This window comes from Schistocerca cancellata, chromosome 4 (genome assembly GCF_023864275.1).
Source record: "Schistocerca cancellata isolate TAMUIC-IGC-003103 chromosome 4, iqSchCanc2.1, whole genome shotgun sequence".
Classification (NCBI taxonomy): Eukaryota; Metazoa; Arthropoda; class Insecta; order Orthoptera; family Acrididae; genus Schistocerca; species Schistocerca cancellata.
In genome coordinates this window covers 419,848,458-419,863,088 of record NC_064629.1, presented here as the reverse complement: position 1 = coordinate 419,863,088, position 14,631 = coordinate 419,848,458, and the positions used below count along the sequence as shown (strand labels likewise).

Here is a 14,631-nt window from a genome sequence, read left to right as displayed (position 1 = left end):
CAAAACTTTAAAATTTTGCATTTAAAAAATTGGTTATACAGGAGAACCGTACAAAGTTACTGTTGTTTGACCACTGAATAGACTCCCATGTAATGGGCATTGTAATAAGCGTCACTGGTGTATAGAAATGAAACAGTTAAAAGCACGTAAGTCACAAGGTTCTGACACCCAACCATCTGGAGAACAGCACAAATGAGGCCTGTACGTAAGACAGGTACAAGAACAGACCCACAAATTTACAGACCAATAGCTGTATCATAGTTTTGCTGCAGAATCCCTAAACATTTTCTCTGTTTGAATATAACAAATTTATTTCAGAGAGAAAAGCTTGTGTCCACTAATCACCATGGTTTTATAAAGCATTGCTCATGTGAAACTCAGCTTTCCCTTTTCCCACATGAGATCCTATGAACCATGGATGAAGGGTGACAGATGGAGCCCACATTCCTAGATTTCCGTAAAACATTTGCCATACTGCCACAATGCTGACTGTTAATGAAGGTACAACCACATGGAATAGGTTCCTAGATAAATGAGTGAATCAAAGACTTCGTAAGTAACCAAACCCAATATGGTGTCCTGGACAGTGAATGTTCAACAGAGACAAGTATATCATTAGGAGTGCCCCAGGGATGTGTGAGAGGGCCATTGTAATTTTCTATAGGCAAATTAAAAAAGAAGAAAAGAATTATCACATGGTATTGATGGCTGGGAGTCACCACATGGGGAATTTTGGCTGCAGATTTGCAAGTCTTTTCAGTTCACATTACAATGAGTGACTTGTGCATTGCAGGTGATGAAATGATGATGAGGACAGCACACTACCCAGATCCTGAATGGAGAAAATTTCTCAACCTGATCTTGCTGCATGGCAATCAAATGTGCTGACCTCTCAGTTAAGGTGGCCAACTCTCTTTATATATAAATGATCTGGTAGAAAGTGTAAGCAGCAGTCTGCAGCTCTTTGCTGATGATTTCATGGTGTATGAGAAGATGTCATTGTTATGTGACTGTAGGAGGATACAAGACGATTTGGACACAATTTTTAGTTAGTCTGACGAATGGTAGCTAGCTGTAAATGTAGAAAAACGTAAGTTGATGATGATGAGTAGGAAAAACACACTCATAATGTTTGAATACAGTATTAGTAATGTACTACTTGACATGTTGATTAAATAATATGGCATAATATGGTAAAAGCAATATCAAATTGAATGAGCATGTAAATACGGCAGTAGGGAAGTCAAATGGTACCTTTAGTTTACTAGGTTCATCTGTAAAGGAGACCACATATAGGCCACGAGTGTGACCCATTTGTTGAGTACTGTTTGAGTGTTGGAGATTCACACCAGTTTGGATTAAAGGAAGACCTAGAAGGAATGTGACATTCATTTTGAGGAGCAATATTGAGAAAATTTAGAGAACCAGTATTTGAGGCAGACTGCAAAGTGATTCTACTGCTGCCAATGCTCATTTTGCCTGAGGACTCTGAAGATGAGATTAGAGAGATTAGGGCCCAGACAGAGGCATGTAGACAGTTCTTGCAAATGCTCCTCTCCAGAGCCAAATGTTTACTGTTCCCTGTTGATATATTGTATTACTGCCTCTGATCTAGTCCGCTAACATATAAATCTTTCTACTTAATTTAGTTGCCCTTCATCCTTTGGTTAACACTGTTGCTAGAAGTGCCTCACCATAACTGATATAAATTTCTATGTGGACATCCTCAATGAGGTCTGTTCAGTTTGTTGCTGTTAGGTCCAATATATTTGTATCAATAGTAGGGTACAAACAATGTGTTCTAGGTCATACTCAAAGAACACATTTACTTGTGTTTTGCAGGATGTCTCATCATGCCCATCACTTATGTAACTGTAATTATTCTATCTTGATTGCTACATGATTCAAGTCTGCTCCAGTGATGACAGTATTTATGGGGGACCTTATTCATTAGTAAGTTAAGTTTTATTTATGGTTTTTGATTATATCTGGAGATATGTTTGGTAGTTGACAGAGGTATCCAATTATAAGTTTATGCCCTCTCTTGATAATGAGTCTCACCCAGACAATCTCACATGCTATTTCAATATCTATCTTGATGGACTGAGTTTCTTGTTCATTTCAACAAATACACCACCTTCATTCACATCAAGCCTACCTTTTAAATATGTATTTTTAAATTTTCTCAGAAATCTCACTGTTATCAACTTCAGGTTTTAACTAGCATTCTTTACTTAGTATTATGTGAACTCCACTGCATGTTAGGAGTGCTTAGACTGGCAGTTTGCTATAAATGCTTTGGAAGTTAATCATTAAGACTTGATACAGTCAATCATTGCAGATGTTTCTTTGCACCTGACTGGGAGTCTCTTATGCATTGTGCTCACATTACCCATTTACAGTTCTTAACCCTGTCACTGAAGTCCAAAAAGTGCAGCCTAACTTGTCACACAGCCGTAAAAGTCTCTGGTTGAATCCTTCCACTCAGCTCAGAACCAGGGAGGCATGATCAGTTCTGGGGACAATTTAGAAAACTGTGAACTTCTAGGAATTCCATGAGCAAGACTAATCTTCTCAACCTCCTCTGCCAGTCGGTAGAATCATTAAAGTATGAAGTTGGAGCCCATACAACAGACACCATTTGTCTCAAAATCACACCTGATATTCCTTCTGAATTCTTAGTACCATTTTTTCTATGGGACACCTTTATTTGCTGTACATTTGAACAGCAGATGATTAATATATCCTACTCTTTTGCATTTGCTTCCTTATGAATCTTGACATTAGGTTTCCCAACTAGTGAAGTGAGTCTCACTGGCTCAGTTTCAGTTTCAATAGAAGACACCAACTTGAATTTGTTGTTTAGGGGGCTGTCTATAGCATTCTGAGTTCTCCCTGATCCCTGCCTCCCCTATAGAGGGCACCTAGCTCTCTACCATTGACACACCTTTCACAGTCAGGTGGGTGGGTAGCAATAGATCCTGTACTTGCAGCAGAGGAGACAGGATCTACAGGACAGTGTAGTACTTCATTTACCTCTGATACCTCTGGTACAAAACTCTCAGAAGCTGTCCCAACATGTCTGTTCATATAGACTTCTAATTGATTGACAGTGATCACGGTGATTTCCAGCTGCTTGCAAACATCAACTAATGCATCCCATAACTGCAAACTGTGCTCACAGTGGTGCTGCATTGTGGCTGGTGCAATGCTTTACAAATCTTTAAACAAATGACTTTAAAATAAGCTTACTGATAATCTTTTAACATTGGCAGCTTTAAGCTATGAACTGAAGCATATTATAATGCAAAATGAGATTTGTATGTAGGCAATAGAAAAGTTTGAGTTAAAATTAAATGATTTCCTGAACATTTGGTGGGGTTACAGGTGCTAACATACTCAGGAATAACATAAATTGTTAATGCATCCACAAAGTTAGTGATAATATATTTTAGCATGGTGTAAAGCTAATTTCCATTGCATAGAGAACAAAAGCAGTATTCAAACAGATGCTGTGAAGAGGATGGTTAAGCCAATCAACAGATGCATTACTTTACCTTTGTAAGACACACACAGTATTCATTGTATTTTCATATCACATTATCTACTACCACTGACACTGCTAATTTATTGCAAGTACTTTATCAGAGATGTACTCTTGTCAGATTTCTGTTATTTGTATCTTGAAAACAATTAACAGTTTTAATGTAACACTCAGAATGTTTCACAGCACATTTTCTGTTATGTTTTAGACATCATCTTCTTAGCAAAAGCACCGAGAGAACTACACAAATTACTTGTGTATAGTAATAAATTTAAATTTTGCACAGTTTATGCGACACACTAAAATGAAAATTTGTTATAATAATGGATGTAGGGAAACAAATCATTTGCTTTTTAGTTGAGGCATTGGTTAGGATACAGGGCCAAAACAAGACTCAAATTTAGGATTACTAGTTAGCAGTTTGCAGATTGTTATGCCAACATCAGCTAAAATCTGGCTTATGTACACAAATACACAGTCTACAACAATCAAATATGTTGATATTAAGAAGTTAACACAATATTTTCACATGATGTTAGGCAATAATAATCATATGAAGTGCTCATAACCCATGTTGTTTCACAACCAATTAGTGACATTCACTTACAAAAAGTTGGTGAAACTACATGGGCATATAGAAGCTAAGAGTGGATACATTCTGATGTAAATTATTTCCTCAGTGTGACGGAATAAGCATTTCAGTTTGAAAATCACAATGGCTCTCATTTTTAAAACAACCTACTCTTTGAATTTTTTTGTAGGGGAGACAGAGTTAAGGTATTACTGAAATTAGGATATCATACTAAAACTTTCAGATGATGAAATTTATCTTCTCCTAATAACACCATGAAGAAAGAAGCAAACTGAATAACTTGTAATGTAACTTGTTTCATTCACCCATTAACATGCTATAGACATCCTTCATTATTTCTCTATTAGAAATGTAAAATAATGATTGCACCATATGTGTGTATGTGTCTGCCTAATTTTCCACTTCATAAAGTATTTTAAGTTCTTATTTATATAGGTATAATTTCTTCAGTCCTGAACATTGTTATGCTGTTCATTTTACTCAGAGTTAAGTAGTTTAGGAGATATGAAGATTTGACTATACTATAACTTCACTGCTATGCAAAAATACATGTGTCAAATTGAACCTTAGGGACTAACAGCCTAATGAGTTATGTCGACCAATTGCTCCTGATTCAGAGAATTAGTTTATTAAAATAGATTGTTCAAAGGTTATTATACAATTTAGATCAAATTGCAAGATCACACCCATTTTTGTAGTATGTTATGTAACTAAAATCTGTTTTGATAATATTGTAGACAGAAATTTTGTAAACACATTGATGTTGTACTAATTCTCATATTTTGGATTTTGAGGGAAACATTCTAGACTGAAACTTTTGTTAAATAGTTTATTAACAGAATCTCTTTTGGGTGCTAAGTAAAGTTAGTTGCAAATGAATTTATAATATCAGAAGTAATGGCTTCTGTTTTACTAAACGGGGGTAAATTATTTTTTACATGAAATCATTATTCATAAAAATCTGGTCTATTTAACTCTATAATATCACTCTTCAGTATTATTATTTTATTACTCTTCTATATATCTATTCATATATCTCACAAAAATAACATGAGATTCAAGCTCACATGGAGACTCATCAATAATCATTCTCTCTGTAAACTATTTGCGACTGAACAGAAAAAAGGGGAATTTAATGGTAAACAAAGTACCCTTCACTACACTCCAGATAACAAAGTTAATATTGCATTGTCATCCAGTTCTGAGCTATGATGGAAGTTCCCAGTCTGTAGCTCAACAAGACATTAGTTTAAAATCAAGTGTTGAATTTATACCAAACACACAAAGAGACAGAAAAGGTAGTGACCCAATAAAAACAGCTTTAAAAGGAATACACCCAAATTCAGAGACATTAAAAGATAAGGAAAATTTTCCTTCTCAAAAGAACAAGAGGCTGTTAAAAGTTATATTTCAGTTGTATCTTAGTTTTTTGTTTTTTTTCAGGTCAATCATATAATGCACCATGCTTGAATAATTTGTTGAAAAAAAATGTTCTACAGTCATGGACTGAGGAATGTGAAAATGATTTTAATGACATAAAAAAGCAGTTAATGTACAGTAATGTGCAGAAGCACCCAAATTGTGCTTCAGCTTTCAGTATGTCAAAAGAGAAAGTTGTTTTGGTCTACAAGAGGCTTTCCGCCTTCACCAATTCCGCCAACTGCCTGTACGAACTGAGGATGGCCTCTGAACCCAGACGGCAGGAGTCATTGTTGCCGACATGAGCAACAATTTGCAATCGGGTGCACCCAGTGCTCTCTATCGCCGCTGGCAGGGCCTCCTTCACATCTCGGATGAGACCCCCGGCAAGCAGACAGAGTGAACACTGGCCTTCTTCCCTGACCTTTCCGCCATTTCCCTAAGGGGCTCCATCACCCGCCTAACGTTGGAGCTCCCAATAACTAATAAACCCCTCCCCCCGTGTGAATGCTCAGACCTTGCTGAAGGAGCAGCCACATGTCCACTCACAGGCAGAGCGGGCGATGCCACATGGCCAGCCTCCACATTTACCCTCCGCCTCGTGCGCTGCGAACGCTGCTGAACCCACCACTCCCCTTGGGGAGAGGGTGGCCCAAATGCTCCCGGTACCTGCGAAGATGTCTCGACAGCAGGGTCAGTGGGTGAAGCATGTAACACCTGGGGTGTACCATGCGACACACCAGACTCCCCACTGCTGCTACACTCCGAGGCAGCAGCCTGAAGACGGCTGACCGCGACCATCAACACGCTCAGCTGTTCGCAAACGGTGGCCACCTCCTCCTGCTTCCGTACACAGCAGTCACACATTGCATCCATCATAAGGAATCAATTTACTGTAGAGATTTTATCAACTTTTAACTAGACTGCTAATTCACTAAAGGTGGCTGATTGTTGACTAAACTGCGATTGCTAGCCACTTCTTGTAGAAAACAATGAAAATAGCACTACCTGTCTCTGGACTGTATTCAAAACCAACACTAGCACTACTGGCTCTGTGGCTGACTAAAGGGACTCTCTCTGACTGTATTCAAAACAAACACAAAATCTATGGAACACTATTACTAGCACTTGACAATTAAAGCTTCCTAAAAGCAAAAACACATGGAAGAAGAAGTGACAAGTAAGAAAAATACAGTTAATACTTAAATTAAGATAGCTCGCTGCACAGCAGACGTGAAGCAGGTGGCAGTTTACTTTTTCATTCACTTCAGTTTTATTGACACTAAACTAGGACATGTTGATCCCACCATGAATAAATATGTGCTGAATAAATGATTTAGGATGGAAAAAAGACCATTTTTTGTATAGTAATAAAATTCAGATAGTGTTGAGGAGGCAGAGATTGTCTCTCTTTCAGTTAATAAAAAGTGTAAATGTCAACAGGTAAAAGCTAATAGAAATTTGTGAGTCTTTAAGGAGATTGATGCAAAAAACATACAACTTCAGCTATACATTAGTGAAAGGTCATCCCAAGAACCAAAGAAAAATCTGGTCCTATATAAAATTGCTAAGCAGGTAGAAGGCTTCTATCCAGCTATCCAGTCACTTGCTGACCAGTATGGTGTGGTGGCAATAAAAGGCAGCAAAAGGAAAGCTAAGATTTAAAATTTTGTATTTAAGAATTCATTCACACAGGAGTATCTTACAAACATGCTGTTTTTATACCACCACATAGACTCTCATATGGAGGACATAGTAGTAGGCATCCCTGGAATAGAGAAGCAACAAAATGTGTTAAAAACAAATAAGTCATCCAGTCTGGACTGAATACCAGTTTGGTTACAGAGCTGCAGAATTAGCCCCTTACTTAGCTCACATTTATCGTGAACCTCTCACCCAGGGCAGAATTGCAGTCAACAGGAAAAAAGTTCAGGTGACTCCCATTTATATGAAGGTAAAAGAATGGACCTATATAATTATAAAATTCTTGAACAAATTCAGAGAGTGAATGTGATAAATTTCCTTGAGACTGAAAGCTTCCGTCCAGAAATCAGTATCAATTTAAAAAGTGTCACTCTTGTAAAACTCAACTTGTACCACTGCTATTCATTTTCGTTCCTGTTCCACTTGCAAATAGAACAAGGGAAAAACAACTATCTATGTGCCTCGGTATGAGCCCTAATTTCTCTTATATTATCTATGCAGTCATTTCACAAAATGTACATCGGTGGCTGTAAAATCTTTCTGCAGTAGCTTCAAATGATGATTATCTAAATTTTCTCAGCAGTATTTTGTGAAAAAGAACATCTTCTTCTCACCAGATATTTCCATTTTATTTCATAAAGCATCCCCATAATACATGTTGATTGAAGCTACTGATAACAAAACTAGCAGCCTGCCTCTGAATTACTTTGAGTCTCCACTGGACCCACAGATGCCTACATGAATGATACCCAGAGCATAATGCAACCACCACCAGCATGTCTGTGTCCCACAGTACAGGTGTCACGGAGCTGTTCGCCTGGAAGACAACAAATTCATTCCCTGCCATTGGCATGATCAAGAAGGTAATGGGATTCATCAAACCATGCTACACTCTGCCACTGTGCCAATGTCCAGAGTCAATAATTACATGTTCTTCTCAGTTGTAATTGCTGATGTTGTGCTATTAACATTGGCACATGCATGGGTCATTGGCTGTGAAGGCCCATCAGTATGAATGTTCACTGTACTATGTGTTCAGACACAGTTCTGCTCTACCCAGTATTATAATCTGTTGTTAGTTTCACACAGTTCACCACCTGTCCTGTTTTATTAGTCTGCCCAGCCTACGAAGTCCAACATCTATAGTGACGGGTGATGACTGAACCCCATGATGTCTGGATGTGGTTACACCTTGGTTTCTCCACATGTTGAAGACACTCACCAAAGCACTCCTTGAACACCTGACAAGTCATGGATTTTCTGAAATGCTCATGCCAACCCTCTGTGCAATAACAATCTGTCCTCAGGCAAACTCAGATAGATTGCACACCTTTCCCATACTGCACATGGACAGTGCACTCAATGATACTACTTACACTATGCACATGTCTGCCTATGAGTCATTCCTCACTCATGTCCAGCTGTTTTTAACCATCATACCTAACACTGTTCTTACAACACAACATTTTCAGTAACACCATCATCTCTCAGCTCCTACCATCTTTAACACTGGGATCACAGTATTCTTCTTGATGTCTGATGGCAATTGAATCTGTAATTTTCTTAATGTATTTAATGCAATTAGAATCACTAAATGAAAAAAAAACATGCATTACATTCTTACAAGTTTATTTAGTGTGACATAACTAGAAAACAAATTAAGTAACTTATTCCTTACCTTTGGATACATGATTCTATCATATCACATGCCATAAGCTTCAACCTTTGCTCTAAATGTTGTCTGAACTCTGTATCAGGCCAGTGGAGATCTCTTATAAAAGATTGAAGGGCATCTAGTTTCCAAAACAAATCTTCTGAAGTAGCACATCCATTTCTGGAAAGAACAACAGCCCTTACACTTTATTCTACCACCAATAGAAAAATTAATAATAACAACCACATAAACTACAGACTGTTAAAAAAGTGTTCCATATTTTTGAGGGTTGTAGTATTTACCAAAACAAGAAAAAATATCCAGAGGAGATGGGTTCAAAAACACGTGCCTCATGAGCTATGAGCATTTGTTCATCTTCACTACTGTGAAGTTCATTGTTATTACAAATTACCTATAGAATGCACTAAGCAAATAAGTAAACAATGTAGAATACATTATTCTGTTACTGTGAAACTGCAGTGCTTCTGCGTATGTTTCAGCACACACAACATAAGCTTGATGATTGAATCCACTTCTCAGACAATAACAGAAGACCATGTCTGCTGATTTCCATGTGTAATAATAGGCTTCCATATGCTGGTAAGTACAAAGTTGAAGCAATAATCTAAAAGCATTTCACAAATTTACCATAACATAAAGTAGTTCCATCAAAATTAATGTATGTTCACAGTAACAATCATAACAGATGTTCACTGCATGCTGTATCTATGTGCAAATAACAGAGAAATGTGTCCTCATTCATTTACTGCATGTTGTAGGTTGTTTGAAATAGCAAAGAGCTTGCAGCAGAACAGATGTGTTTCACAGCAGAGAAGATGAACAAATTCTCATAGCTCTTAAGGAAGGGTTCACATTTACTAGACATTTTTGTCTTATTTTGGTCCATAATACCATCTATCATAGTATGGAATACTTTTTTCAATATCTTGTATTTCAGGTGGAATTATGTAATTACAAAATAAGGGAAAATCTTTGATGGAAGAACAATATGAATTAACACAGGTTACTACTCACTGCATAAAGGAGGCACTTGGCAGTGGACAGGCACACTTAAAAGGGAATCTTGGATGTTTCTCAGACATTTGATAAATCCTTCATCTGATAATGAAACTTACACACAAACATTCGTACAAAGAGGAGAGGAGAGTGAATGGGAAGTGCTATGTAGGTACAGTGGGGGAACAAAAGGCACAATTGAGGCTGGGATGTGAGTAGGACAGGTGATGAAAGCAGATGGAGGACAGGGACTAGAAAAGTTTAAGGCCACAACACAAGGTTTGTGGGAACAAAGGATATGTTTTAGGCAGACTCCCCCCCCATGCAGATCAGTAAAGCAAGTGTTGGTGGAAGGAGTTAAAATGAGCACCTCCATGACAATATCTTAAAACAATCTATTCCTGGACAATCTAGAGAAATCTTTCCTTGTCACCCAGAATCCCTAACACCTCATCTGTTTCAGATTCATTGATGACATATATATATGACCTATACCAAGTGTGAGGACCCCCCCCCCCCCCATGCAGATCAGTAAAGCAAGTGTTGGTGGAAGGAATTAAAATGAGCACCTCCATGACAATATCTTAAAACAATCTATTCCTGGACAATCTAGAGAAATCTTTCCTTGTCACCCAGAATCCTAACACCTCATCTGTTTCAGATTCATTGATGACATATATATATGACCTATACCAAGTGTGAGGACACCCTATCTACATTCATCCAGAACCTCAACATTTTCTCCCCCATTTGTTTCACCTTGTCCTACTCTGCCAGACAAGCCACCTTTCTCAATAAAGATACTGATGTCATGGATAAATAAATTGGTACCTCCATCCACATCAAACCCACCAGCTATGGAAAAACCTCCATTTCAACATCTGTTACCTATTCTACACAAAGCAGTCCCATCCATACAGATTAGACACCCATGGTCATTACATCTGCAGTGATCAGCAGGCTCTCCCCAAATATGCTAAGAGTCTTGCTGAGATTTTTGCAGACCTACACTTAACAGCCAGAACATTATGACCACCATCTTACTATCAATATAAACCGATTCAGGCAATAGCAGCATCACCTGGCACGGAATGACCAATAGTCAGACACATGCATGGTGCATGTGTTATCAGACAGCATGCAGTCTGTGTGTAGAATTGGGAAGGCACACTCTCTATTTGATTTTGACAGAGGGCAGATTGTGATGGCCCAGAGCCTTGGCATGGGCATTTTGAAAGTTGCATAACTTGTTAGGTGTTTGAGGAGTGCTGTGGTGAGTGTCTTCAATATATGAAAAAACTGAGGTGAAACCACATCCAGATGTTGTGGGACTGGGCAGCCACCCCTCATTGCAGAAGATGAACGTTGTTGGCTGGGCAGACTGGTAAAACAGGACAGGTGATGAACTATGATGGAACCAACATCAGATCTTAATGCTGGGCAGAGTACAAGTGTGTCTGAACACCCAGTACACTGAACACTCCTAATGCTGAGCCTAAGCAGCCAATGTGTCATGCATGTGCCAATGTTAAAACCACAACATCAGCAACTAAAACTGAAATGGGCATGTGACATCAGCACTGGACATCAGATCAAGGGCAGAGCATTGCATGGTCTGATAAATCCCAATATCTTACTCATGCTGATGGGAGGCTATGAATCCATTGTTTTCCAGGGGAACAGCTCCTTGACAGCTATACTGTGGAATGGAGACAAGCTGGTGGCAGCTCCATTATGCTCTAGAGAACATTAATGTGGGCATCCATGGGTCCCATGGAGCTTGTTCATGGCACAATAATGACCAAGGAGTATTGTACACTGGTTTTTCGTTTCAGACCACATACACCCCTTTATGAAGATCATGTGAGGGCAGTATCATTTTTCAGCAAGGTAATCTACCATGTCACAAGGCCAGGAGTATGATGGAGTGGTTCAAAGAACACAGCACCAAGTTCCAGATGATATGCTGGCCACCCAGCTTGCCAGATCTGAACCCAATGGAACACACCTGGGATGTGACTGAATGTGGCATCAGTGCTCATTGCCCCCTCCCTTCAATTTACAGGAATAGGGGACTTGTGTGTGCAAATGTGTTGCCAACTCCATCCAGTGGCATACCAGTGCCTCTTGCTTCCATGCCATGTTGCATCACCATTGTTATCCATGACAAAGGTGGGCATACAAGCTATTAGCTGGGTGGTCATAATGTTCTGGCTTATCAAAGTAAATTACCCTCTCTGACAGATCCAGAAACATGTCGCCAATGCCACATCACTCAAGTCACCCACCATTCCCACCATAGCCACTGATGGGCCACAAAGGAGCATCCCCTACATGACCCAGTACCACCTAGAACTGGAGAAACTGAATCATAGTCTCTACCAGCATTGCAACTACCTTTTGTTTTGGCAGGAAATAAGAAATATCATCCCCACTATCCTTCCTATCACCCAGAATTGTATTTGGTGGACCACCCAACCTACACAATACTCTTGTACTTCCCCATTCCACTCCTGCTCCTAGCCCCTCATGTTTCATGGCTCATACCAACCTTGTCACACACAATTCCTAGACCGTCAAAGCAGCCATGTAGTCTTACAACTAAAGTGCCACCTCTCCAACAGCACCTTTTTTGAATTTTGTATGTGAGTATTGTTTTATTATGTTACATATTTATTTAATATATGACTATGATACTGCGGGATTAACACAACATGGAAATTACGCATAAAACAAAGAAGCTGCTACTTAGAAAGTAAGTTTTCTTAGCAATTTTCACCCTATACAACAGAAACCTACACATTACCAACTGTCCATGTTCTGAAATTTGTGAACATGGACACAAATTTACAAAATTTTATGAAGCACCATGTCAATAGACTAATGAAAGTAATTATGCAAAATGTGAACATCAACTGATATCCAGACAGGTCTGTCATATAATCATGACGGTGTGTGGTGGAGGGTACCTATGCTCACCATTAGCCAGTATTTTCAATAAATGCTTAGAATGTGGGGTTTTTCCTAATACACTCAAGATATCTAAAGTCATCCCAGTTTATAAAAAGAGGAATAAAAAAACTGCCTGAAAGCTAAAGACCAATTTCAATTGTGCCTATATTGTCAAAAATATATGAGGCACTTAATGCACAACCAGCTAAATACCTACTTTGAAGATCATGGCTTACTTTGTAACTTTCAGTTTGGATTTTGCAAGGAAAAAAACACAACTGCTGCTGTTTTAGAAATCATTGATCGAACATTATCTGCTATTGGAAACAAAAATAAATTATCACTTGTATTATGTGACTTAAGCACGGCATTTGATTGCATTCCTGTTGATATCCTACTAAAGAAATTGGAATACTGTGGGTTGCAAGAGAACACTTTAGCCATTATCACTTCTTACTTGAACAACAGTCAGGAATATCTATTCTTCCTTCCTCGAGATAGATACAGGTGTTCCACAAGGATCTACCTTCAGACCCTTCTTTTTCATTGTTGCAATCAATGACGTGGCTTACAACATACCACATCCTGTCATACGTTACACAGATGATACTACATTGTTTACCTCCCATCAGAACATCTCTGAACTCAGACAATTAACAAAAGAATCTCTTGACGTAGCTTTGGACTGGTTTACTTCTAATAAACTCTTATGTAATCCCGCTAAAACACAACAGCTCATACTAGGCATGACAAAGGATATAGAAACTAAATCATTGAAACTTCTAGGTATTCACATTGAATCCAAACTTAATTGGCAAGAAGATATCAATTACGTCAGCGAAAAGATATCTCGGGTATCATACCTCTTTTAGAAACTAAGGGACATGGTAAGTATGGAATACCTTCAGATGACATACTTTGGACTTTTACAATTGCGTATATCATATGGCCTTATTATATGGGGAAATTCTCCCCATGTTGATAACATTTTAAAAATAGAAAAGAAATTTTTGCATTTAATTTGTAAGACAGATCATTTGGAACATTGTCGTCCATTCTTCACCAGGCTAAAGATACTTACTCTTGTGAGAATACTTTGATTTACCACACATCTTTTAAAAACTGTTACTTTTTATTGTATTATTATGTAGTGCATAAACTTTGTAGAACTACTATTTAATGCTACACATTGTACTACTGTGCATTGTATATACTTTATCTTGTATCAAATTGACAAAAACCATATCATTGTGAAACGATTTATGGTGAATAAAGATTCTTGATTCTTCATAGATCAATCAAATCTAAAGGCTGTAAATTCAACTAAATACATGTTGTGAGGAAGGCAACCAAATACTGTGTTTTATTGGCAGGACACTTAGAAAATGTGACAGACCTACTAAGGAGACTGCCTACACTACTCTTGTAAGTCCTCTTCTAGAATACTGCCTCACAGTGTGGGATCCTTACCAGATAGGATTGACGGAGTACATCGAAAAAATTCAAAGAAGGGCAGCATGTTTTGTATTATCGCAAAATAGGGGAGAGAGTGTCACTGAAATGATATAGAATTTTGGGTAGACATCATTAAAACAAAGGTGTTTTTTGATGCGGAGAAACCTTCTCACGAAATTCCAATCACCAATTTTGTCCTCCGAATGCAAAAATATTTTGTCAATGTCGACCTACATAGGGAGAAAATATCACCATGATAAAATAAGGGAAATCAGAGCTCATATGGAAAGATAT

The 14,631-nt window shown here is 38.2% G+C and overlaps 1 protein-coding gene across 1 annotated transcript in view; it reads right to left on the bottom strand.

Moving 5' to 3' along the window:
- The window catches only part of LOC126183408 (calcium-dependent secretion activator-like), a 1,473,721-nt gene that overhangs the window by 148,957 nt on the left and 1,310,133 nt on the right, over positions 1-14,631 (bottom strand). Inside the window, exon 27 of the mRNA XM_049925356.1 lies at positions 8,938-9,093. Coding sequence (XP_049781313.1) covers positions 8,938-9,093 — 156 coding nt within the window. The remainder of the gene's footprint in view (positions 1-8,937; positions 9,094-14,631) is intronic.